We start from the raw sequence: 26,781 nt of genomic DNA on the forward strand, positions 1-26,781 counted from the left end.
TGTCTCCCCCCGCTGCTGCCTGCCTTCCTGGGGGATGCAATGCAGTGCCACGCTCCATCCCAACCCCCATCAGAGCGTGTCGTGCTCTGGCTGGGCCCTACTGGTTTCAATGCAGCCGGCACACCATCTAATGCTTTGAAGCACACGTGGGAGAAGGCTTCACTCCCCCTCACTTCTGGTTTCGAGCATTGCAGCGCTGGGGAGGGAGGGAAGGCGGGCAGTGGCAGGAGGCGGGGGGGGTGTGGCAAGCAGGAAGTCTGCCTGGGGCGCTATGCGCCCTCGGGCCAGCACTGGCAACAGACAGCATCTACTGCACAGCAGCACAGTCCATAGTCTTCCAGTTAAATGTGTAAAATGTTCACCCACAACTAAGGATGCCAGTCTTCAGGTGGGGATGCAAGCTTCCCTGGAAAAGACCAGACGGACTTCCCAGAGGCTGGGTGCTATGAAGTTATACTGACATGACCCCTCTGGTTCTGAATTGAATGTGCTTCTGGAGGAGGTGGGGCAGCCATTGTAAAGAAATAGGATAAGGAATTACAGAGAGCAGCTTGCCCATTCTGCCTGCATATGTGATGGTGTTCAAAAAAGAACCTGAAATGAGAAATTTATATATCTCTGGCCTCCCCCTCCCCCATTTCTATGCATTTCTCTCCTCTTTAGGATGGAGAGCTTTGTTCATTTAACATTATAGAGTATGCACAAAATTACAGAATTCCTGACAAGTTTGAAGGTAGGAAAAGTAGTGCCTCTAAGAGTGGGATCTGAGGTAGAAAATCAATAGGTGTAGCTTTTTGCTCCTCTCTTCATTTAGGAGAGAGATTCATTTAGAGAGCCCCGTGGTGCAGAGTGTTAAAGCTGCAGTATTGCAGTCCTAAGCTCTGCTCACAACCTGAGTTCAATCCCCAGCGGAAGCTGGGTTTTCAGGTAGCCGGCTCCAGGTTGACTCAGCCGTCCATCCTTCTGAGGTTGGTAAAATGAGTACCCAGGTTGCTGGGGGAAAAGTGTAGATGACTGGGGAAGGCAATGGCAAACCACCCCGTAAAAAGTCTGCCGTGAAAACGTGGACAAAGGAGACCCGATAGATATTGTTTACCTTGACTTCCAGAAAGCTTTTAATAAAGTTCCTCATCAAAGGCTCCTTAGTAAGCTCGAGAGTCATGGAGTAAAAGGACAGGTCCTCTTGTGGATCAAAAACTGGCTAATTAATAGGAAGCAGAGAGTGAGTATAAACGGGCAGTCTTCGCAGTGGAGGACGGTAAGCAGTGGAGTGCCGCAGGGCTCAGTACTGGGTCCCATGCTCTTTAACTTGTTCATAAATGATTTGGAGTTGAGAGTAAGCAGTGAAGTGGCCAAGTCTGCAGATGACACTAAATTGTTCAGGGTGGTGAGAATCAGAGAGGATTGTGAGGAACTCCAAAGGGATCTGTTGAGGCTGGGTGAGTGGGCGTCAACGTGGCAGATGAGGTTCAATGTGGCCAAGTGCAAAGTAATGCACATTGGGGCCAAGAATCCCAGCTACAAATACAAGTTGATGGGGTGTGAACTGGCAGAGACTGACCAAGAGAGAGATCTTGGGGTCGTGGTAGATAACTCACTGAAAATGTCAAGACAGTGTGCGATTGCAATAAAAAAGGCCAATGCCATGCTGGATATTATTAGGAAGGGAATTGAAAACAAATCAGCCAGTATCATAATGCCCCTGTATAAATTGATGGTGCGGTCTCATTTGGAATACTGTGGCAATTCTGGTCACCGCACCTCAAAAAGGATATTATAGCATTGGAAAAAGTGCAGAAAAGGGCAACTAGAATGATTAAAGGTTTGGAACACTTTCCCTATGAAGAAAGGTTAAAATGCTTGGGGCTCTTTAGCTTGGAGAAACATCGACTGCGGGGTGACATGATAGAAGTTTACAAGATTATGCATGGGATGGAGAAGGTAGAAAAAGAAGTACTTTTCTCCCTTTCTCATAATACAAGAACTGGGCATTCCATGAAATTGCTGAGCAGTTGGGTTAGAACGGATAAAAGGAGGTACTTCTTCACCCAAAGGGTGATTAACATGTGGAATTCACTGCCACAGGAGGTGGCGGCGACTACAAGCATAGCCAGCTTCAAGAGCAGGTTAGATAAAAATATGGAGCAGAGGTCCATCAGTGGCTTTTAGCCACAGTGTGTGTGTGTGTGTGTGTGTGTGTGTGTCTATATATATATTTGTTTTGGCCACTGTGTGACACAGAGTGTTGGACTGGATGGGCCATTGGCCTGATCCAACATGGCTTCTCTTATGCTCTTATGTTGTGAAAGCAACATCACCCCAGAGTCGAAAACGACTGGTGCTTGCACAGGGGACCTTTCCTTTTTCCTTCATTTATAGCTACAAGAGACCATAGTATCTGATTCTCTGGCATCTAGATGCAGGATTGCTGATCCCCCCCCCCCAATAGAGTTTCTGTGTTGAATACACAGAAATTCAGCTGGTAAACTTATTACTTCTGCAGTTAAGATTACAGGAGCACTGAACCCCTAGGTTCCTGGGCTTGGTCAGCGATCAGCCATGGTGGCGGAAGCCCAATACGAGTGATAATTAGAAAACTTGAACATCGTGGTCCTCACTGAGCTCCCTGTTTTATTTATTTATTTAATCAGATTTGTATCCTGCCCTCCCCTTCCGGGCTCAGGGTGGCTAAGAACATTTTAAAACAACAATTCAGCTTAAAAACAAGACAATATAATAGAGCAACAATATAACAATTTACAAAACTTCAAGACCCTCTCCAAACACCATTCTCCCTGCACATACCACCCTCCAGAAATCCCACCTCCCGCAATCCGGGATTGGCAACCCTCCCCACCACCAAATCCCAAGTCCTAGTTTTATTGAAAGATGTTTTTCCCAGCTCGTACACTGTCACAGTTCTTTGGCCACTTAGCAGTGCAAGCCAACAGTGTAAGCCCCAAGAAAGAGATCAAAATGAAAGAGAAAAACAATCCGTTTTCTGATGTCTCATAAGTTAGCAAAATGATCCCAGCCTTTCCAAACAAATGATTTCCAGCACTTCATTTTTAATTTGTTCTATTTTACAGACGTAGGACATTTTATAAGGCTTCAGACAAAATCCTCAAACTATACAGAAATGCAGCCCTTAATTGACAGATCTACTTTGAGCTTATAGTAGATATTATGACACTAACTTGCCAAGAACCCAAGAATAGCCTCTCCGGGAGCAGATAATTACTGCCCAGCTTTCTGTTTTCAGAAGCAGCCAACCAGCTTTGGAAAGCCTAGAAATAAGTCATAAAAATGAAGTAATGACCTCCCCAAGGTTTTTTTTTATTTGTTTTGTTCCCACCATCTGACAACTCGTAGTTGATCTCCAGATGACCAAGATAAATTCCCTTGGAGAAAATGGCTGCTATGGAGGGTGGACTCTATGGTATTATACCTTGCTGAGGTCCTTCCCATCCCCAAACCCTCCCCTCGCCAGGCTCCACCCCTAAATCTCCAGGTATTTCTCAATCCAGACCTGGCAATCCTACTCTGATTATAATAGATCCAATACAGCTCTGGACTCTATGGATTACAATCAGAACTGTTAATAGTTCCCGGAAGAGAACTAACTGGGAGTTCCGCAGACTCCATGCTATTTCTGTAATGGTTTCCTGGGAGCCTCTAAATTATAATCTCCACCTTCAAAGGCAGCTCAACCTATCACATGGTGCATTAGTCATGCATGTCTTGAGTTTCCAAAGAACTATAGGACAGCTTGTCTCACCACTGATGCAGTTCAGAAATATCTGATCTCCCTCTTTGCTCCTAAAGGAAAGGGTCCTGTAATACAAGGGTCCCCAATCATGGACTGGTACTAGTCCGTGGCTTGCTAGCAACCGGGCTGCAGAGCAAGGCCACACCACCTCTTTCATCTGCTTGGGTCCTAGGCTGGCAGAAGAGGCAGTGCTGCCGTGACCTTAGCCTACCCCTTATTTATAGGCCCCACTGATCAGCTGATTGGAGGGGGCCTTCAAATGGAAGGGGGAGGTAGATTGGCCTTCTGTCGCCCGGCCACCTAGCGGGGAGGTGGCAGAAACAGCCCAGTCTCCACTCCCCATTTAAAGATCCCCATGGGGAGCAGGGACAGGGTGCAGGCAAGGGAGCAGCCTGGGGTGGCAACAAACGCAGTGCTACCCCACCCCCACTGGTCCGTGGAAAAATTGTCTTCCATGAAACTGGCCCCAGGTGCCAACAAGGTTGGGGACCACTGCTGTAATAGATGTGATAAATAGCACTGCTCACACTAAAGCAATTCCCTGTGAGCATACTCACATAAACTGCTTTTTTTTCCCTCCAGAAGAGCTCAGAGGAAGAGCTAGAAACCATGACAAACTAAACAAAAACTCATGAGAAGAGAAACTCTTCTCACCAGTCAACAACTACAACAACAACAATTTTTATTTGTATCCTGCCCTCCCCGCCGGAGCAGGCTCAGCTTTTCCACACAATAATCTTGAAAATCTTGTTTCTAAATGCCAGTGAAAGCAGCACAGTGGAAAAGCAGTCGATAACCACATGTTCGTGAAACCCAAGTATTCTTGCTTTGTATCCGTACATGTAAAGAAGATATTGGATTTATATCCTGCCCTCCACTCTGAAGAGTCTCAGAGCGGCTCACCATCTCCTTTACCTTCCTCCCCCACAACAGTCACCCTGTGAGGTGGGTGGGGCTGGAGAGGGCTCTCACAGCAGCTGCCCTTTCAAGGACAACCTCTGCCAGAGCTATGGCATTCCAGCAGGTGCAAGTGGAGGAGTGGGGAATCAAACCCGGTTCTCCCAGATAAGAGTCCACACACTTAACCACTACACCAAACCGGCTCACTGCTTATACAGGTACAAGGAGAGGTTGTGCAACCTGCCAGAACCACGCTCTGCATCTTTTCCCTAGCAAATGCAAAAGGCTACTAAACGCATAACAGTGCTGTCGGTATCCAGTTGCCGTCAGTGACTGTATTCGAGGTAATGGGATCTTTCTTTGTTATATAACTGCTTCATTTATCAATCCAAACAGAAGGAAGGGATCATATTCATCTAATCATCTCCAGCAGAAATAGAAATATCTGATCATCTCCAATAGAAATGCTTATAATGAATCCGGATCACGAGTACCAGGCGCCTTTTGTTCTCTTTGAGGTACAGCCATAGAAACAGCTGTGCTCTTTTAAAATACTGCCTGCCAGATTTTAACCTCTTCCCAAATTTACAAAATCGGATAAACAGTAAACTGGTCAAACGATAAGCATGTATTTTCTGTCAATGAATGAAAAGGACTATTTTGAATTAAATATGGATTACCAGTCACTTTCTGTTAACTTTCTCTTAGGAGAAAACTGATGAAAATAAAAATACACAGCGTTGTACTGTATTTTGGAACACTCGGTTCCCTTCTTGGTTGTGTTGTATAGTTATTATAGCAGCATATTGCTAACTATGGAAATATGAATTATTAGGCATTTTCAAATAGACAGCTCGAAAACAGAAGTTTTATACTATACCATCGCCATTATAAAACTATTATTCTATTTTTTTTCAAATGGATTGTGGCAAGTATTTATTCTCCAACACCAGTTTGGAGACTTACAGTGCAATCCTAAGGACAGTTACTCCAGTCTAAGCCTATTTTTGATCTGCTCAAAATATAGGCTATATATTTAATATGTATATAAGAATATATTTTATGTTCAGTTATCCCAGTTTCCGACATTTACTCTTGGTCATCTTCTTCAGACAAGTGAACGGAATTAGAAAGGGGAGGTGGGGGGGGGGGAGAAGGAGCCGTGGTGATGTATAGACAGAGTGATGGTTGGCAGTGAGAATGCAATTAGAGCCTTCTTGCGAGCAGCTGTCCAAACACAGCAATTTGGTGACCGAATGACTGGATCACCAGTGGGTAAAGCTGAAAGACTGCCTTTGCTTACCACTTCGGTTGGCCTGTAGTATTTGAGATTAACCGTCACGTGGATCTTCTCCGTTTCTTTGCATCGACCAATTTCGTTCTCGTTCTTGCCTTCCCACCTGTAAAGAGGACGAATATTAGATCACTCCAAAATGACTTCACTACTCTGATGGCAGGAGCATTTGGCCAGCTGGCTCTTAAACGAGGCTGGTGTCAAGTCTCTCTGTGGGGCAATGGGAATCCATCAGCCACTGGGACAAAGGCAGACGGTTGACCAGACATCAGGCACAATGATTTTTAAAGAGCACACACTGTGTTTGATCCTGTGGTTGAGGTGCGGGAGAAGCTTTCTGCAAGCTGGAGGTGCAGGAAATGTCATCTGCAGTTGACATCCACATTTCTGTCTCTGTGTGTATAAAATTCACATGTATGTACACAATCTGAAAAAAAAAAGTATGTCTACGCAGCGTGGTGTATGAGCCTTTATGCCACAAGATTCTGCTTTTCTTGTCCTTACAGGTTATCACGACACTTGCGCTGGAATTTGTGTTTTGAATTAACAAGAATATTAAAGACAACAGGAAACTGAATTATTAAACAATGTAGCATGCTCACAGAGAGAAAAAAGTAATCTTCAAAATCAGTAATTTGCAGCTGGATATATATTACACCTAAGTTTTCTCCAGGGCCGTGGCTGTAACATTTTAATTATAATTTTATATAAAGTCAATAAGTTTGTCACTTAATGCTTTTTCAAGCTAGTTTTGGGGTTTTTCGCCCCCAGCCCTGACAAATCCCACATTTACAGGGAATCTCCAAGCTGCCTTCTGATCTGCTGAAACAAGAACACTCAAGTAATCACTTGGAAAACCTGAATAAAAGCCAGGGATCTCATTACGGCCTACTATTTTATATCTATATTGCTGTTAGTCAAAGTACGATGAAAGAAAAAAGCTATTTTTAAACAAGCTTTCTGATTTTTTTTTTAGTACAGTCCTTACATTATTATGTAAATACTTCCTAGAAGCCACATGCTGGATTTTGCAAAAGAGGGAGAATTTGACTCTTGCGTTGTGGACTAGCATATGTTCTATTCACGCAATCACTCTTGCTTATAGCCTCTCCTTTTTAAAAATACTGAAATGGAACAAAGGAGGTGAGTAGACCTCATGTTCATGGGGTGAATTACAACCAGAACGAGCAAATGGTGTGCATATGTTTCCACAAGGCTGAAACCCCCTCTCTGAGGCTTAAACACGGATGGCCCTATGCAGATTTTGTCTCACGGAGCACTTTTTTTTTGGAACATCAAACATTCTCACCCTCAACCATATGCCACACAGGTCCACAGCTAGGTCACTGTTAAAGAGAACGGGGTAGATTCTGCTTGCTTGCAGAACACGTAGCTTGTTTAAAAACAATTTCTAGAGTATTTTAAATAATATGTTTTAGGTATTTTCTGTATTAAAATTCCCATAATTCATAGATCTCTATGATGCATCCATCCACCTCCCTCCCTCCATTTTTCTTTCCCTTTGTGACGGGGTCACTCAAGTTATCTGTTTTCTTTTTTCCTGAAGAACTCTGACTGTCCCACCCTGGCACAGTATGATATTTTGCTGCTGGCTCAGCCTAGGAAATGGCGGAAGAGTCAAAAGTCCCCTTTAACTGAAATGGCACTCAAGGCTTTCTGAAATTCCAAATTAAGGTCAGGTGAAATGAGGAGTAAAATTTCTGAGGTAACTCAGACTTTAGTTCTTATGTTTCAGGCTATTGGGTATTTCGTAAGATTTCACAGGTGAACCTCAAGAGGGAGTTAATTGCAAAGGGAAGGTGCCACCACTGAAAAAGCCAGTCTCTGGTTGCCACCCATCTCACCTCTGCAGACCAGGGCACATACAGTAAGGCTTGGGGAAGGGGATCTTCAGGAAGGCTGGGCAGTGTGCGTTGAAACCAGTGCGGTCAGGTTTGGTCTCAGAGCTATAGGAAACAAGGAAGCTTAGATCCATCTATTGGCAACAGAAGGCATTTGGACATTTGGATCTTTCTTGTGAACAGTGCCAGACAAAGCCTTTTCCCAGTGTGCTGCTTTTAGGCAGGAAGTTCTATTGTGTCTAGCTTCTGGAATTAACTGGTGACAAATGCAGCAGTGTGAGATGCTGTGCTCTTTGCCAAGGCACAGGATACATTTGTCATGGTAAGACGTGAGCACGAACTAACTTTTATGCCTTTGTGCTGCAGTGCAAAGTGAGGGCGGCAGAATCAGGGTATCTGCTTCCATAGAGCAGAATGAGAACTCTGTGATTGGCTCTCAAAGCTGTCAATCAAGCAAAAAACAAAAAAAAATGATATACAACAAACACAGTCAAATATTCACAAACTCTTAACCCTTTAAATTCCCCCTCCCTCCAGACAAAAACCTATACTAACACATCTGATTTTTAAAAAAGTTTAATTAAAAAAGAAAAAAAGAAACTGTAAATCAAGCTATGGACAACTGCTATGGGTGTTTCTAGGGCTCCCAGAAGTCCATCCCCAGCATTAGCTAGGAATTGATTGAATTGGCGTCAGGCTGTCTGGGAAAACGAACCACAAATACGAATCAAACAAAGCACCAAGGAAAAGGGTTCGTTTTCCAGTTCAAGCATGCTGCAAGCAAACAAACCAGTTCGGAATGAACCACAAATCAACCAGATTCATGCATTAATTGTGATACGTGGTTGGGTTTTCATCATGAGAGTTGAAGCTCAGCTTTCCTGGGGGCACCTGCTTTGGGAGGCTATAACTTGGACATTCCAAAACCAATCCTTGCCAAACTCGGAGGGCAGGCGGAGGAGAGCCTGCTGAAGACTCCAGGTGAGCTTCACACCTCCCAAACCAAATCAAACAAACCTCCAGTAGAAGTGACTACACAAACCACCATTTTCACGTTCCGAGCCCATGTCTAGTCATGGTCATCAGTTTGGGGGATTTTTGACCCACGGGACCTGCACGTTTTGAAGAGTGCTTTTTTTTGTGCCATATTCTGGGCATTTGGCTCTAAGGAGGCAGTCGGCTGTGCTAAGTTGTTAACTGGAAATGCAGCAATAAAGGAACCTTTCTCAGAGGTGGCAGTGAGACAAATGAGAGAAAGGTGCTCTGTCCCCTCTATATCTTGCTGTGAAAGACAGTGTGTGTGTGTGTGTGTGTGGTGGGGGGGAAGCACCAACAGTTTTTGAGCTTCAAAGAAAAAAAAACACCCCCCCCTCTGCAGGCCTGCATGTGTGCAGCACTCATGTGGGATTGCAGATGTACCATGAACTGCTTCTTCAACTATTTCATTGTTCCAAGCTCTTCAATAAATCAAGGGGCATTCCAGGCTCTCTGGGAGGGGACAGGGCACTCCTGAGCCATTATGTCCACCATCCAAGTCATTTCTCCATTTCCACAAGGCAAGGAAGTGTTGAAGGCTTCCCCTGGCACTGTAGCTGTTTTTAGGCAATTGAAATGGTGTGATGTTTTAAACCTTCCTTGTGCTTGTCCTGTGGTCCCAACGGGAACTGGGCCACCACATAAGTAATAACTGAGTTTTAAAAATTCACTAGGCGCTTCAGACACAGAACTCCCAGCACACAGCTTGTCTGGCTTAGGATTTTTTTTTACATTTTTCATTTACATTTTATTCGATTTATATCCCGCCCTTCCCACCGAGGCGGCTCAGCCCCCAGGCGGGAATGTGGTTTCCCCCAATTTGGTGGGCTCCAATCCACTGCTGGCCAGCTGGCTGGTGGGGGGGAAGTCCTGCACCCACCCACTACCCTCCCCTCGGTGCAATGTCCTCAGCATCATGATGAAGTGCTGGGGATGCCATGTGGCAGTGTCCAGGTTTTTAAGGAAAAACTGCATTGTAACTATAGGGTTTTGCTCCATTGTAACTATAGCGTTTTTGTCGACTTTTCTTCTCAGAGCGTGTTGACAGAGCAGAAGGATCCTCTCTACGTGAGTCCTGCATGATGTCATCATGTTGGGGACACTGCATGCAGTGACACGGCCGGCCGCTCCCCCTGCACTCCTGAAGAGCTCCCTCCCACCTCCCACCAGGGAGTGAATAGGAAATGGCTGCAGACGAGTTGTTTCACAGATTCCGGAAGCTGTGTCTCATTTGACATTTTGCCCTGCCTTAAGCTTTGCCTAAAGGAGGACTATTGTGCGGCCAGCATGCTCTCCTCCTGGCTGTTGGTCGGTCAGTTGGCCTGAGAAACAGGAAGAGAAAATGGGACGGATAAAATCACATATATGAAAAGCAGGGACAAAGGGAATAGTGGAAGGACACAGCCCGCAGCATGTTCTCAATCCTTTAAATCCTGAGAACATTATGTCGGAGGCAACTCTGAGTATCATTTTATTCCCCGATTGCTGTTTTAATGGTTTTGTGAGAAAAGAGCAGGAAAAAACCTGTGTAACCTAGGAAGGAAGGAAAGGTCCCCTGTGCAAGCCCCAGTCATTTCCGACTCTGGGGTGACATTGCTCTCACAGACTTTTTACAGGGTGGTTTGCCATTGCCTTCCCCAGTCATCTACACTTTCCTCCTAGCAAGCTGGGTACTCATTTGACCTACCACAGAAGGATGAAAGGCTGAGTCAACCTCGAGCCGGCTACCTGAAAATCCAGCTTCCGCCGGGGGTTGAACTCAGGTCATGAGCAGAGCTTAGGACGGCAGCTTTAACACTCTGCGCCACGGGTCTCTTAGCTGTGTAACCTAACAGCTATAGAATTGTGCTCTGAGTTACCTTTTGATTGACCTGGAAGTATCCCTTATGCTCAGAGGTCTCTGAAACCTCACAGTGAACCTCATGATAACTCTGTGGCCCTGAGAACAACGCTGGAAACATCAGCTGGAGGCTGTAACTCAGAGGAACAAAGGAAGCGTGGCCAGCCCTGTGCAGAAAAAGTCTCTCTCAACAGGCACAGACATCTTTTGTCTTCAGTAACCAAAGCAGAAGTAATTGTTAGTCAGTTTGAGTTACTTGGGTATAATAATGGAGATTCCTTTCAAGGATTTTACAGAGAAGCATACTGAGGATAATTTGTTCTGCAGCTATCCTCACACAAAACAGAGCACACCCCGTTAACTATCCTGAAAGGATCTCAATTGCTTGGGGGAGGGGGAGGGGGGGGAATTTCTCTTAAGGTGTGTCGACTTTTCTTCTCCGAGCGTGTTGACAGAACAGAAGGATCCTCTCTGCGTGAGTCCTGATCTAAGGCAGAGATAATGCAAACTCAGATTACTCAAAAGGCAGGGGTAAAAGCCACACTGGATAAAACAGAAAGTTTATGGGAAGCCTATGATATACTTGTCTAAAGCAGAGGGGGAAAAACATGGCCATTGTCAGCATCAACAGTTAAATGAAACGAAGCAGGTTGAAAGCAAGACGAATGCAGCAATACACGTCAAATGACATTTAGGTCTAAAAACATTTACTCCGGATTGGTCTCATAAATTCCTATGGGGCAGCTTCTAAGTGAGTGGCTTCAACACGATGGTTTAAGGTTGCTCTTTTCAAACCACTGCCTAGGCTTGAAAAGTATTTCCAGGTAGGACTTCTGTGTGCTGTGCCTGCTGCCCTGGTAGACTTAAAATACAGATGATCACAAAAGCAAAGAATTCTTAAAAGTGGATTTCGCAGTTGTTTTTTCCCCCCATAAAACTTTACTTCTTCTGCAAACTGGCTTCAGGTATGCATGGCTGATGCTGATTATGATATTTGTCCCATTGAAACAGGTATGATTGATATGGGAAATTATTTGTTGGGCTACTGAACTTTGTCCTCAGTTATCCTTCGGGGTGGCCACTCCACTGGAGCTTGCATGGTAGATGCATAATGGAATATTAATGCCCAACATAAAATCTTACATTGGTCTTCTAGATCATCAAGATGAAGGGCCTTCTTGTGAGAAGACCTCTCATTTCATTAGCTTGTTCCCTTTATTGATATTTGTTTATTCATTGAAAAAAAAATTATAAGCCTGCTTGTCTCCTGACTAAGTCAGATCCCCTGCTTCTGCCTTCATGTTTAGAGATGCTAAATTGTTCTGCTAAAGGAGGATTAAACACATAATATTAAGGGTATGCCTATATTTCCTCTTAAAATATCCCAGCAGCCATAAACACACAACAAGATGATAATCAGACTCTGGACAAATGTCAATGGGTGAACAATAAGTGTTTGTGAAAGTGAATTTTCAAATCAGGTTAATTTGATATTTGAATGGAATTATGACTTACTTGGTGCTAATAAAACACAACAATGGGCACAAATATCAGGAAGAGGAGGAGAAGCAGACTGGATTTATACCCCACCCTTCACTTAGAGCAGTTTATGATCTCCTTTTCCTTCCTCTCTCCACAATAGACACCCTGCGGAATACGTGGGGCTGAGAGAGCTCCTTGGAGAACAACTCTTGAGAGAACAGCTCTGAGAGAACCTGTGACTGCCCCAAGATCACACCAGCAGCTGTTTGTGAAGGAGTGGGGAATCAAACCTGGTTCTCCCAGATGAGAGTCCACACTGTTAATCCCTATACCAAACTGACTCTCTTAGCACAGGCATTACACACATTCAACTAGATACCAACACAAAGGGCTGCTTTTTTGTAGCAGGAACTCCATTGCATATTAGGCCACACACCCCTGATGTAGCCAATCCTCCAAGAGCTTACCGAGCTCTTAGTGCAGGGCCTACTGTAAGCTCCAGGAGGACTGGCTACAGCAGGGGTGTGTGGCCTAATATGCAAAGGAGCTCCTGCGACAAAAAAAGTCCTGCCCACAAAAACATCTTTCTGTATACACAAGAATCAGTGTACTCATATGTACAGTTCTTCAGAAACCTCTAACATTTGAGGAATTCTTGATACTGAACAGTTGCAGACATCCTAGACAACATCTTGCCAATCTTAAGCCTACAGATAATAATAATAATAATAATAATAATAATAATAATAATAATAATAATAATAATAATAATAATAATAATAAAATTATTTTTATATCCCGCCCTCCCCCGCCAAAGGCAGGCTCAGGGCGGCTAACAAGACATTGTATGCACCATGATTACAGTAAAATACAATCATTTCTATAAAACAATTAAAATAGATAAAATTACATTCATAAATTAAGTTAAAATTAAATAGACAGTTAAACCATTATAAGTCATACATTTCGGTGCTACAGTTCAGACTATGTGTAGGATGGCTGGGTGTCATTTCCCGGGTTTCATCTTAAAGCGAGCTGAAAGAGGGCAGTTTTGCAAGCCCTGCGAAACTGATTTAGGTCTCGCAGGGCTCGCACCTCCTCTGGTAGTTGATTCCACCATTGGGGAGCCATTGTTGAGAAGGCTTGCTCCCTCGTTGTTTTCAATCTAACCTCCCTTGGTCCAGGGACTTTTAAAAGATTTTGAGAACTAGATCTCAGTGCTCTCAGATGGATACAGTGCCCCTCCCTGGTCTTTATGTTGTTAGAGGGCGAAACTGCCATTTCTGCTGCTACCACCCTACAGTTAGATCTGATAGCATTACATTTTTAATATGACCTATAAGATTATACCACATAGTAGCAGCATCAGACTCCCATTCATTCCAGTTTGCATGCTGCTTCACCAGGGGCAATGACCCCCCCCTCCCCCGTGAACAGATCATTGTACCTACTCATAGATGAGAAAAATACATGCTCTTCTGTAGAATGAAGGACATTAGAACAAAGGAGGCGGCATAGAAACCTGTGCATATATGGAAGATGATAATAATGTTATACTTCTACCATCTTTTATTTTTTCTGTCTGAGTCCTCCTTGTTGCCCTCTCGAATAAAAATACGCCAGGACACGCTCAACGACAAAAACATTTGCTTGAATGTTGTATATCGTATTTTTTCAGTTTCCCTACCTCCTGGCGTAACAATTATCTCTTGCAATACTTCTCGATAGATCCAAGTGGGCAGCTGTGTTGGTTTGAAGCGATAGAATAAAGTTGAGGTCTAGTAGCACATTTAAGACTAACAAAGTTTTATTGAGAATGGAAGCCAGAGGTGGGGAACCTTTTTTCTGCTAAGGGCCAAATGCATGTTTATAAGATCATTTGCGGGCCATAAAAAATGACCAACTTAAAAAACAGTGCTCTGCCGAGGGAGAATGATCCAGGCCAGCAAAATTAATGCAAATAAGTGTTTTTCTATTTGAAGTCATGTGGGGAGAGACTGATCTGACACATACACACACACACCCGGTCCACTGCCCTAGGCAAATGGATAGGTCCAGGGCTTTTTTGTAGAAAAAGCCCAGCAGGAACTCAGTAGCATATTAGGAAAGGAAAGTTCTGCTGTGCAAGCACCAGTCGTTTCCGACTCGGGGATGACGTTGCTTTCACAATGCTTTCACGGCAGACTTTTTATAGGGTGGTTTGTCATTGCCTTCCCCAGTCCTCTACACTTCCCCCCCCCCCAGCAAGCTGGGTACTCATTTTACCAACCTCAGAAGGATGGAAGGCGGAGTCAACCTCGAGCCGGCTACCTGAAAACCCAGCTTCCGCCGGGGATCAAACTCAGGTCGTGAGCAGAGCTTAGGACTGCAGTACTGCAGCTTTACCACTCTGTGCCACGGGACTCTTAGCATATTAGACCGCATGCCCTAATGTTAGCATATTAGGTCACACACTCATTAGCATATTAGGCCGCACCATCTGGGATAATGAAGTGCAAACTGAACTGTGACAGTAACTTTTCCAGGCCCTGCAGCAATTCTAGCCGGCCAGCCAGGCCCCAGGGAGGCTGCCACATGGCAATCTATGTTTCTATCCAGCAATCCCCGAGGGCCACACCCAGTGACCTTGAGGGCCATATACGGTCCTTGGGACAGAGGTTCCCCACCCCTGATGTAAGCTTTTGTGTGCTAGAAGCACACTTTGTCAGAAAATAAACTGTACCCCATTTCATTGTCTGATGAGGTGTGCTTCTAGCACACGAAAGCTTGTTGCTGTTATTTAGTCGAACAGTCGAGTCCAACTCTTTGCGACCCCATGGACAAAGTCATGCCAGTCTCTCCTGTCTTCCACCATCCTCCGAAGTCTGTTCAAATTCGTGTTTTGTTACATCAGTAACGCTGTCCAGCCATCTCATCTTTTGCCGTCCCCTTCTTCTTTTGCCTTCTGTCTTTCCCAGCATCAGGGTCTTCTCCAGTGAATGCTCCCTTCTCATTTGGTGGCCAAAGTATTTGAGCTTCAGCTTCAGCATCTGACCTTCCAGGGAACAGTCAGGATTGATTTCCCTTAGGACTGATTGATTTGATCTTCTTGCAGTCCAAGGGACTCTCAAGAGTCTTCTCCAGCACCACATGAAAGCTTACATCCTCAATAAAACTTGTTAGTCTTAAAGGTGCTACTAGACTCCCACTTTGTTCTATCACAATCTTTCTGTCATTACCCAATTGGTCAGTCACAATTTATGTTTCCCCTCCAATTAAAAACTGGCTTTCAAACCATGGTTTCCAGTGCTGGTTTGGAGGCAAACACAACCCACACTTTGCCAATAAGGATACAATAGCAAATTACAGTTGCTATGAAAGAATAAGTCAGGACACAGGAGGGAACAGGAAGGGAAAGAGCATAAGCCTAAAGTATGCTCATGTAACGCCAAGCCACAGTTTGGCAGTATGCATAAAACCAGCCCCCAAATTGTCCTTGGGTCACTGAAATCGACAGCAAGCTTTGCATGGATTGTAAAGGGTCTCTCCTGCACAGGAATGTTCTTCTCTAAGTGACTGAAGGCTGTTGTGCTGATAGGATACAGGAGTTGAGGAAAGGAGATCCCCCACCCACATTGAGAACCTGGCACTCCTAGAAAAAGATGAAGACGACGACTGCAGATTGATACCCTGCCCTTCTCTCTGAATCAGGGACTTAGAGGGGCTTACAATCTCCTATATCTTCTCCCCTCATAACAGACACCCTGTGAGGTGGGTGGGGCTGAGAGGGCTCTCACAGCAGCTGCCCTTTCAAGGACAACTCCTGCAAGAGGCCATTCCGGCAGCTGCAAGTGGAGGAGTGGGGAATCAAACCCGGTTCTCCCAGATAAGAGTCTGCGTACTTAACCACTACACCAAACTGGCTCCCTGATCATGCTGCACATTCTTGAAGATAGCCTTTCTTGTGGAACTTTTCAGAACTTTACTTCATTAGAATATTAATAGGTCCCCCCCTTCACCAAATGCTCAAAATGGCTTACACAAAATAAAAGTACTCGAGGGGGGGGAAGGGTCAATTTCATCAATTTCAGTCAAGAAAAGTAAAAATGAAACCAGCGTGGCATCATCATACATTCAATGCTTTTTTGTGTTTATTTTATTTAATTTATATCCTGCCCTCCCCACTGAAGGCAGGCTCAGGGCGGCTCACAGGTTAGGGTCAAAAAATGACCAAACAAGATAAAAACATCGATAATACATGAAACATAAAAACAATATTAAAATATCAGTTAAAAACTATATAACAAAAGATGCTAGTACAATGATTCATGATGCAATTAAATTTCAATGGTAGCAGTATAACTGGATAGTCAATATTAGATGTTCCAAGGGACCCCAAATCGCCATAGCCTGGTAGGAAGTCCAGAATGATGTTAAGTTCTCGTTTATGGGCCCAGTCCGTTGCTGTAAGTTGTCCTTATGGAAAAGCAAGGTGGAAGAATGCCGTTTTACTGTGGGAGCTCTCGCAGGGCCCTAACGTCCTCTGGCACCTCATTCCACCAGCTAGGTGCAGCTAGGTGCATCCCACTTCATCCCACCAGCTAGGTGCAGCTAGGTGCAGCCACAGAAAAGGCCCTGACTCTAGTTGATGCTGGGGACTGTCAACAGATTTTGAGACCCGGACCGAAGTGCTCGCTGGGGCATATACAGGGAAAGGTGGTCCCTAAGGTATGCAGGACCCCGGCCATATAGGGCTTTAAAGGTTAAAACCAGCACCTTGAAGCGAATCCGGTGCATTATTGGTAGTCAGTGCAGAGCTTTCAGCATGTTAATCTCCACCCTTGAAAGCAATGCATACTTCCACTGCAAATCTATACGCAGAATGATATTAACAGAGAATTCATAAATCTTTTCATCGCACGAGTGGGTCTTCCCCCTCCCCTTTATTCACAGACAATAGTCTGCAAAGAACTCTTGAGTTCTGCAGTGGTTTGAGGCGATCCTTATAATCCTCCTCTGTTTTAATAAGATTAATGACAGAAAATTAGTCAAGACAAGTGTTTGCCTGTATGGTTTATCCTGCTGGAGTTCAGATTAGAGAAGGGAAGTGTTTCCCCATAGTATTACTTAATTAGTAACAGGCAGAAGGAAAAGAGAAGGAGGGGGGGGGGAGAAAGTGTAATAGTTACAGGCGGCGGGGGGATATTTGTAGTTTAAAGGCCTACCTGTCAGTGCAAAGAACTGAATTAGAATAATTTGGAGCCTTATCATTCCAAAATTTTCCTGGGCTCTAACGGTGTTAAAAATTATGAATATCCCTTTCCCTCCATAAATTAAATGAGATTTCAGAGATGAAAGATGCTGTTGTTTTGTAGATGAAACACCTCACGCTTCATATAATCAACATTTCCTTTTCCTCACTGTTTCAGATAAGGAAAACAATGAGACAGTGTTACCTCTGAACTAGATTTCTGGTAAGCGATTACATTTCAGACCAGTGCAATCTTTTTGTAATTGAAATCAAAGCGAAAAAAACCAGAGAGGGAAAATACTACAAACAAATGTACACACATGTACACGCAACCCCCGTCACACCGGGCAGACCTTTTTACACACAGATGAGCACTCAGAAGTTCACAAACACATCCCAATAATACTAAATTTAATTCTAAAAATCTGCCTACGATGCTGATCGGGGCCCTGATTTTGATTGGAACCATCAACCATGGTATTGAACTCAGCTGCCTCTCAGTGCTGGGACTAAGGGAGACCATATTACGGTGATTCAAGTCTTACCTGGCGGGTCAGTCTCAGAAGGTGGTGCTAGAGGATTCCTGCTCTGTTCCACAGCCTTTGGCCTTTTGGGTCTCTGCAGGGCTCACCCTTATAAGGGCTCTTTTTCTAGTAGGAGGTCCTTTGCATATTAGGCCACGCCCCCCGATGTAGTCCATCCTCCAAGAGCTTAGAGAGCTCTAAGTAAAGAGCCTACTGTAAGTTCCAGGAGGATTGGCTACATCAGGGGGGCGTGGCCTAATGTGCAGAGGAGCTTCTGCTAGAAAGAGTCCTGTCTCCTATGCTATTTAATGCCTACCGTAAGCCGCTGGGGAGAGGTCATGATGAGGTTTTGGCAGTGGTGCCACCTGCAAATGAATGACACCCAATGCTACCTTTCTTTTCCACCTGATTCCGAGGAAGCTTCCGCATCCAACAGGCAAAAAATTCATCTCAATTATATATAAAATATCACTAATTATTTAAATGCCATGCTGTCGTCTATTAAGAACTGGCATAAAAAATTGAAACATGATTTTCCCAGAAATAATTGGAAGGAAGTTTGGAAACCTCACTCTTTCAAAGCCTCAGATATAAAAATTAAAGCACAATCATTCAAACAATCACAAGATGGTACCCTACACCAAATAAATGTTCACACTTCCTACTGTCTCAAAACTCTGCTGGAAAGGTTGTAACTCCCTAGGCACCCCACTCCATTGTTGGTGGGAATGTGTTTCTAGACAATGCTTTTGGAAACTGGTCCAGTACCATATTAAAGAAATCCTTCATTGTAACATCCTACTTCCATTTGAATATTTTGTTTTAAACATGTGGACATTTAATTCAGTCCACCTCAACAATTCTGAACTTCTGGAAAAACTTTGTGCTGCAGCTAGACTAGAAATAGCTGCAAATTGGAAAAAATGCCACTTCATCATCTATCTCCAATTGGTTGTCTAAAGTAGTTGAAATCTGCATAATGGACAAAATTAGAGTCTCTAACCCAAAATGAATCTGATTTTGTGGCTGTATGGTTCCCATTCCTTGAATTTCTTGCTAAATACGACCAATATTCTTTGCTTTTGGAAACAATTAATGCTATTTATAAATTTATGTCTATTAGCGTAATGATTTTTAAAAAACTTTTGCATTTATTCCTTTAGATATAACTTGTTATTATTGTTCTGTTCTCTTAGTATAGAGCCCCGTGGCGCAGAGTGTTAAAGCTGCAGTACTGCATTCCTAAGCTCTGCTCACAACCTGAGTTCGATTCTTGGCGGAAGCTGGGTTTTCAGGTAGCCGGCTCCAGGTTGACTCAGCCTTCCATCCTTCTGAGGTTGGTAAAATGAATACCCAGCTTGCTGGGGGGAAAGCGTAGATGACTGGGGAAGGCAATGGCAAACCACCCCATAAAAAAAAAGTCTGCCATGAAAACGTGAAAGCAATGTCACCCCAGAGTTGGAAATAACTGGTGCTTGCACAGGGGACCTTTCCTTTCCTCTCTTAGAGCTTTTTCCCACACAGCTTACCACAGAGCGAAGTCCCTCCTCACCGCGCAGCTTCTGCTCGGATTTCCCACCAGAAGCAGGAAGATCCGCGGCTTTTGCATCGCTAACGTAAACTGGGTTTTAGCGATTTACCATTTGCGACACAAAAGGCCCGGCACTTCCTTCTTCCGCGGAGCAGTTGGTGGGAAATCCGAGCAGACGCTGCGCGGTGAGGAGGGACTTCGCTCCGCGGTAAGCTGTGTGGGAAAAAGCTCTTAGTATATTACTCCTCACTGCATACCATATACATTTTGTAATTGTTATATTTTTCAATATAACTGATGCCTGAAGTCAGTCACTGGCTCGATGAGGGTGGACAAGCTGAAGCTTAATCCTGCCAAGACAGAGGTGCTCTGGGTTAGTAGAAAGGCAAACCAGAGATACGAGTTCTCCCCTGTCTTGGATGGGATCACACGCTCATTGACGAGCCAGGTTCACAGCTTAGGGGAGGTGCTTGACATCATGGTCACCTTAGAAAATCAGGTGGCTGCCGTGGCTAAAAGTGCGTTTGCCCATCTCTGGCTGATACACCAGCTGCACCTGCTCCTGCATCAGTCTGATCTAGTCACAGTGATCTATGTCTTCATTACCTGTAGACTAGACTAACGCAATGTGCTGAGTTTGGGGCTACTCTTGAAGTACGCTCAGAAGCTGCAGCTAGTTCAGAATGCAGCAGATGGACTGTTCGTTGGGCCCAGGTATCAGCATCATGGGACCCCAATCTTACAACAATTACACTCCAAAGCCCAATTCAAGATGCTGTTCTTGACATTTAAAGTCCTACATGACTTGACATATGAAGCTGCCTTATACTGAATCAGACCCTTGGTCTATCAAAGTCAGTATTGTCTTCTCAGACTGGCAGCGGCTCTCCAGGGTCTCAAGTTGAGGGTTTTCACACCTATTTGCCTGGACCCTTTTTTGGAGATGTCAGGGATTGAACCTGGGACTTTCTGCTTACCAAGCAGATGCTCTACCACTGAGCCACAGCCCCATTCATGGCTCTCCAGGGTCTCAAGCTGAGGTTTTTCACACCTATTTGCCTGGACCCTTTTTTGGAGATGTCAGGGATTGAACCTGGGACTTTCTGCTTACCAAGCAGATGCTCTACCACTGAGCCACTGTCCCTCCCCTGCTCTCCAGGGTCTCAAGCTGAGGGTTTTCACACCTATTTGCCTGGACCCTTTTTTGGAGATGCCAGGGATTGAACCTGGGACCTTCTGCTTCCCAAGCGGATGCTCTACCACTGAGCCACTTGGGAGCAGGCTATCTGAACAACCATTGTCTCCCATGTGTTTTTATCTGGGTACTAAGATCACAAGAAGAGTCCCCCTTGACTGACCTTGTCTGGTAGGTACTTGAGAGATGGCCTCTTCAGTGGCAGTCCTACAACTATGGAACGACCTCCTCAGGGAGTTGTGCTTGGCCCCCTCACACTTAACCTTTAGAAGGCAGCTGGAGATGGTTTTAGTCATGATGGCATTCAATTAATTTTAGTTATTCTGCCCACCGACAATTTCAAATTATCGATTTTAAATTCCTGGTTTTGTGTGTTTTATTGCTGCCTCTATTGTAAGCTGCTCTGAGTTCTTTTAAGGTAGAAAGGTGGCTAAGAGCCAGTGTGGTATAGCGGTTAAGAGCGCGGACTCTAATCTGGGAGGACTGGGTTTGATTCTTTCCCGAGACTGGCGTGCTGGTGAATGGGGCCCAGAGAAAAGACAGAAGGAAGAAAAGTGAGAAAAAAAAATAGTAAGCAATAAGAAGATATATTACAGAACACACATACAAAGCCATCCTAATTTTATTATCTGACCTTGAGGAGGAATTTAGTATTTGCAGTGAAAGTATGCGGACTATGCACTGCAAATACTCTGCCTCCACGCCTCAATGCTTTTATGGCTTAGTAGGATGAGAACTATTTAAAGGATATGATGAATCTAGTAGATCTTCCTAAAGACAACGATGGGTTGGGCAAATCTGGTGTGACAAGGAAAATGGATTTCAAGGAAACATGCTTAACATTAGCTGATCTAGATATTTACCTAAAGAGAAAACACTTTGGGGCGTTCTGCAGAAAAGGCACAAATGATAACATACCCTCCCCAACAATTCACAGATGAAAACAGAGACATGATTGTAATATCCCAATCTCCCTTTGAAAGATCACTGTCCAAATTCTACTTCATTGTACATAGATGAAGACTCTACTCTTTCTATATATTCACGGAATGTGCTAGTTCTTTGTAGCACTTCCTTGATCTATTATTAAAATAAAACTCACTAGCAGAAATGGCAAACTATGTTCTATATAGCTCCTTAACATTCAGGCACACGTTACCCAAAGGGGAGAGGTCTCCTAATATTTGGGGGAATATTAGCTCTTAAAGGGGACGGGACCTTAGGCCAAGTGAGAGTTGTAACAGTGGGATCTCTCCACAAATTGTATACCAAGATTTTTCCCTTAAAGAAACTCTCAAAATGAAGCAGACTGTTGTTTAACAAAGAAAAGTTGTTTTTATTGAAAAGGGGAAATACTAAAATAATGCAAGCATACAGAGAATAAATACACACTGGAAACAAACACACAAGTTTAGCAGAAATACAGGGGTTAGAGGCAATGTTCCCTCGAAGCTGTGGAGTCTTGTGAGCAAAAATTCTACTTTGTGAGCTCCTGGCATTAAAGTTGCGAGTTACTGAATAAATGAGCGTGCTCTGGGGCCATCCTTCCTGAGCTAAGACAAAAATGTGTGAGCTGGAGACTAAAAAACTGTGAGCTAGCTCACACTAACTCAGCTTAGAGGAAACGCTGGTTAGAGGGAATATAGCAGGAATTTGGGGGAATTATAGCTACCGATCCGGGAGAAGAGCAAGACCTTCAGCACCTCAGGCGTGCAATTTGGATACTGGAAAATACACACAGAAACTAAGCTCTGGGTGCTATTTTTATAGGAAAAAACAATGTGTCCTGAGGCAAGTGACACAATTGCCCCGTGGAACAATGTATCGATGGGATCAACTGGGAGTGAAACGATGCGCTGGGAAATGCTGAATGGGGTTCCCAAGATGTCCTATTTGCATCTGTGTAAACGGATGGGTTTCCAGGGCTAAACGGGAACTGTTAATGTTTCTGTCGAAATGTGGCTAGGAATGAGATCTTAATCTTGTCAAACAGATTGTCATCCAAAGATTGATATAGCACTTTAAATGTTTTTGATTTTTTATGTTTTTAATGCTTTTTCATGTCTTTTAATGCTCTTTTATATGTCATGTACATACACGAACATGTAAGACGCCCAGAGCCTGCTCTAACAGGGAGGGCAGGATATAAATCAAATGAATGAATGATCCACTGGTGATCCTGGATTGCTGTAGAGAACAGGCTACCAAGGCAGCGGTCACACTCACCATTAAATCCATCCCTAACCCGTCGCTATTATACCCCGCAGCTTTTTTACAACGAATTTCCTGATCAGACATCCCTCCATCCTTCAGTTCTAAGCAGCGTTGGTCCCGTCGCTGGTTGATCAGAGGTCTCAACCGGACCTCATTTTTTGAGATGGCATTCCACACTCACGCAAGCGCAGTACGTGGGATATTGTGCTTGGCTTTTTTTTTTAAGGTGCCAGAAAAGGTGGGCGATCTGCACCCCCCCCCCCCATTTAAACACCCGGAAAGGAAGGGGAAGCCCTGGAGTTCTCTTTGCTGTCTCTCCGCCTGGTGGGGAGACAGCAAAGGTGGGTCATCGTCGTCCCTCCCCATTTAAACACCCCACCGTGGTGTTTAAATGGGGGTGGGGAGCACGGCAACTCTCTTTGCTGTCTCTCCGTCTGGTGGGGAGACAGCAAAGGTGGGTGATCTCCCCCCCATTTAAACACCCCGATGTGGTGTTTAAATGAGGGGGGGAGCACGGCAACTCTCTTTGCTGTCTCTCCGCCTGGCGGGGAGACGGCAAAGGGGGGTCATCCTCCTCCCCTGGCAGGGAGACAGCAAAGGTGGGCGATCTGCCTCCCCTCCATTTAGGAAAGGTCCCCTGTGCAAGCACCAGTCGTTTTTGACTCTGGGGTGATGCCGCTTTCACAACGTTTTCACGGCAGACCTTTTACGGGGTGCCTTCCCCGGCCATTGCCTTCCCCGGTCATTACACTTTCCCCCCCAGCAAGCTGGGTACATATTTTACCGACCTCGGAAGGTTGGAAGGCTGAGTCAACAATTGCTGGCGCAATGACATCATTTGGAGTGGGCCCTCGCAGGGAAGCGGATGTGCACTTGCGATGAGTCAGCTACAATGGAGCGTTCAAACATAGAAAGTACGTGTGGGAGTCGTCGGAAGCATTCTTATTCCGGATTTAATGTACTATCAAAAAAGTCCACGTCTCAGTCGTGGCAGTTCGGGACACGAACGAGCCAACGACCATTGCCAAATGCTGATGTTTGGACAACCGCATAAAATCCAACATGCATCTGGCTTTCATCCATGCCCATCTCGTCAGTTTATGTGCGTCTGACCTCGGCCCCAGTTGTGAGAATGGCCCATTGATTACGGTGATGTAAGAAAGGGAGGAACCAGGTGTTTGAGTTTTTTGCATTGTGGAGGAAATCTCTTCTTTCCAGTGGGCTCCCTAATGCAGAGGAGTGTGTGTGAAATCATTAGCGTGACAGACGGCCTACAGCCACCTCACCAAATAGCAAGTCAGGCTTTGTCCTTTGCTGCCAGAACCATTTTTGCTTTGTTCTGCTCCATTTTAGTCTTTAGTGCACACTATCCAGGCCGCAGTCAGGCTCACTCCTAAACCAGATAGGATCGACGCTTGTACATTGAGAGATTTGGGTGTGAAAGATGATGAGGAACGTCTTTTTCCCACTGTGCCTCTTGTGAGAGCACATGGAGAGGGTCTTACATACATGTACTTTAAATCAGTGTTGCCAGGCACCCCCTGGCAACAGGTGGGGCGGCATGGGAGTCTTACTGGCAGTGGGAGGCCTAGGCCAGCATCTCAACAAGATCACCAGCAACACAGTGCCCAGGGGTGGAATTCTAGCAGCAGCTCCTTTGCATATTAGGCCGCACACCCCTGATGTAGCCAATCCTCCAAGAGCCTTACAAGGCTCTTTTTGGTAAGCTCTTGGAGGATTGGCCACATCAGGGGTGTGCGGCCTAATATGCAAAGGAGCTCCTGCTAGAATTCTACCCCTGGCAGTGCCACTGATTCAAGCATGTGACGGAATTGATATCACTGCGTCACAGAGGTACTCAGGTACATGGGCAAAACGTCTATGGCTGAAACTATTTTTACAGGAACATAGAATGCAGCTGAACTAAAGAATGATTATTACCAAGTGCACAGTAAATACAGATTAAAAACAAAGATAAAAACCATGAGGTAGTGGGTACCGCATTATATCCACATATGTAATTTGCAAGTACAGGAACTAAGACCAAAGCACTGGCTACACAAAATAACCACTAGACCAAACATTTCAAGGGCCACGTCTTGTGGAATGTTAGTATACAGTGGAACTACAGCCATTGTCAAACAGCAGCTCCTCGTTGTGTAGCTGTGCATTCCTGTTATGAGGCACACAGAGAATTAAACAATGAAATACATTATGTGAAGACCCCTGGAAATGCAACTAAAATGATTAAGAAACAGATAGGTGAACTGTTGCAGGAGGGACTGTGAGAAAGTTATATTGATAACACGCACATGGTTTCTTCCTGCAAACAGAAGGCAGAATGCCACAGTTCTATTCAGGCGTTGAATTCAGACGGCGCTCACGGGAGTGCAGCTCCTGAACCTTTCTGACGGTTCCCCCTCCTCCCCCACACCTACCTATCTTCTCCATTGAATCGTAGGTGCAGTTGCATAGCAATCTCTGGATTAGGAGAGCAGGCAGCCAGCCAGCCAGCCACCAGGGGTTTTGCCACGTCCCCAGCAGCCCTCATTAACCCCTGGAGAAACCCGCACCACCGTTTAACCACTTCTTATGTGATTTTGGGTGGTGGGTGGCTCGCTGGACTTTTGACTGTGGGGGGCAAGGAGAGCCCCAGGTGAGCAAGGCCTGTTTGGGCTGGATTTCTAACCAGCCCAAGCAGGTCTCACTTGCCTGGGGCTCTCCTTTTTTGCATAGGGTTACATGCCCAGGGAAATTCTGTTGTCACTTTGCGGTCAGGCAGCAATTTTTTCCCAGGCCAGTTTGGCCAGGGATCCTGGAGGTTTTGTTTGTTTTTTTGCCATCTTCTGGCATGGAGCCTGCAGGGGTCACTGGGGGTGTGGGAGGATATTTGTGAATTTTCTGCATTGTGCAGGGGATTGGGCTTGATGACCTTGGGGGTCCATTCCAGCTCTTTGATTGCACGATTCTAAGATCGGTTATCTTGGCCGGCTCTGTATAAAATGCGAATTGCTGCTTCACTAAGCTTTCAATCAAGGGCAGGATAAAATCCAAGTAAAGGGCAGCTATAATGTTAGGATTTTTGTCCTTCAAATAGATATAACTATGTTTTTTTTTACATAAGTGATTTATAGTATGTCAGCACCAGAAAACCAAAAAGCTCTTCAATACAATCAGGAATTAAACAGAAATAATGCTTTACGCAAGAACATGCAAACACACGACTTATATGTAAAATCATTGTGACTGTGGGCTTCTACTTACACGATGGTTTTTCCAATATGCGCAAATGCCTTCTCCACAAATTCACGGACACTGTGAACCTCCCCAGTAGCTATCACAAAGTCTTCTGGTTCATCTACTTGCAACATCAGCCACATAGCCTGAAGAAAGATAACATTTTAATTTTGTGAATCTGTTCAAAACAGTCTTCGGCAACGATATTGTATTACTACAGGAAGAATCTGGAGACAAGATGGAGCCCGGCTAGTAACGGCTCTCGCAACTTGCTCCCGTTCCTTTTTTGTTTTCGCTTTCTGGGTTTTATTGCTCTTTTGCAGCATACAGAAGCCAAACTGAACATACGAAATTTATCTTCTCTGCTCTTTTGCATTGTTTTCTTCATCTTCTGCCTGAAAAGGATTCCTCTTGCACAGCCCTCCTGCTGAGCAAGCTTAGAGTACTTTGTATCAGTACAGTTTGGTTTTTTAAAAATCCTGATAACAGGATCATACTACTAGGAAAATTGGTACAGCTTTGGTGAAGCACCAATCTTTAAAGAAAGAAATAACAAAATGCAACCTTAAATTTCTAGCTTCCATAACCAGAAATTACTTTATTTAAGATATGTTTCGGGCTCCCTACCCTACAGGGCTTATTTTATTGTTTGCTGAATATTGTCGAAC

General features: G+C 44.6%; 1 protein-coding gene across 2 annotated transcripts in view; it reads right to left on the reverse strand.

The window, feature by feature from the left end:
- The window catches only part of GMDS (GDP-mannose 4,6-dehydratase), a 402,164-nt gene that overhangs the window by 89,854 nt on the left and 285,529 nt on the right, over positions 1-26,781 (reverse strand). For both annotated transcript variants that reach the window (XM_060244260.1, XM_060244261.1), the window contains exons 8-9: positions 26,141-26,259; positions 5,973-6,069 (exon numbers count right to left, since the gene is read on the reverse strand). In XM_060244260.1, coding sequence (XP_060100243.1) covers positions 5,973-6,069; positions 26,141-26,259 — 216 coding nt within the window. The remainder of the gene's footprint in view (positions 1-5,972; positions 6,070-26,140; positions 26,260-26,781) is intronic.

The sequence above is a fragment of the Heteronotia binoei genome, chromosome 7 (genome assembly GCF_032191835.1).
Source record: "Heteronotia binoei isolate CCM8104 ecotype False Entrance Well chromosome 7, APGP_CSIRO_Hbin_v1, whole genome shotgun sequence".
NCBI classification, from domain to species: Eukaryota; Metazoa; Chordata; class Lepidosauria; order Squamata; family Gekkonidae; genus Heteronotia; species Heteronotia binoei.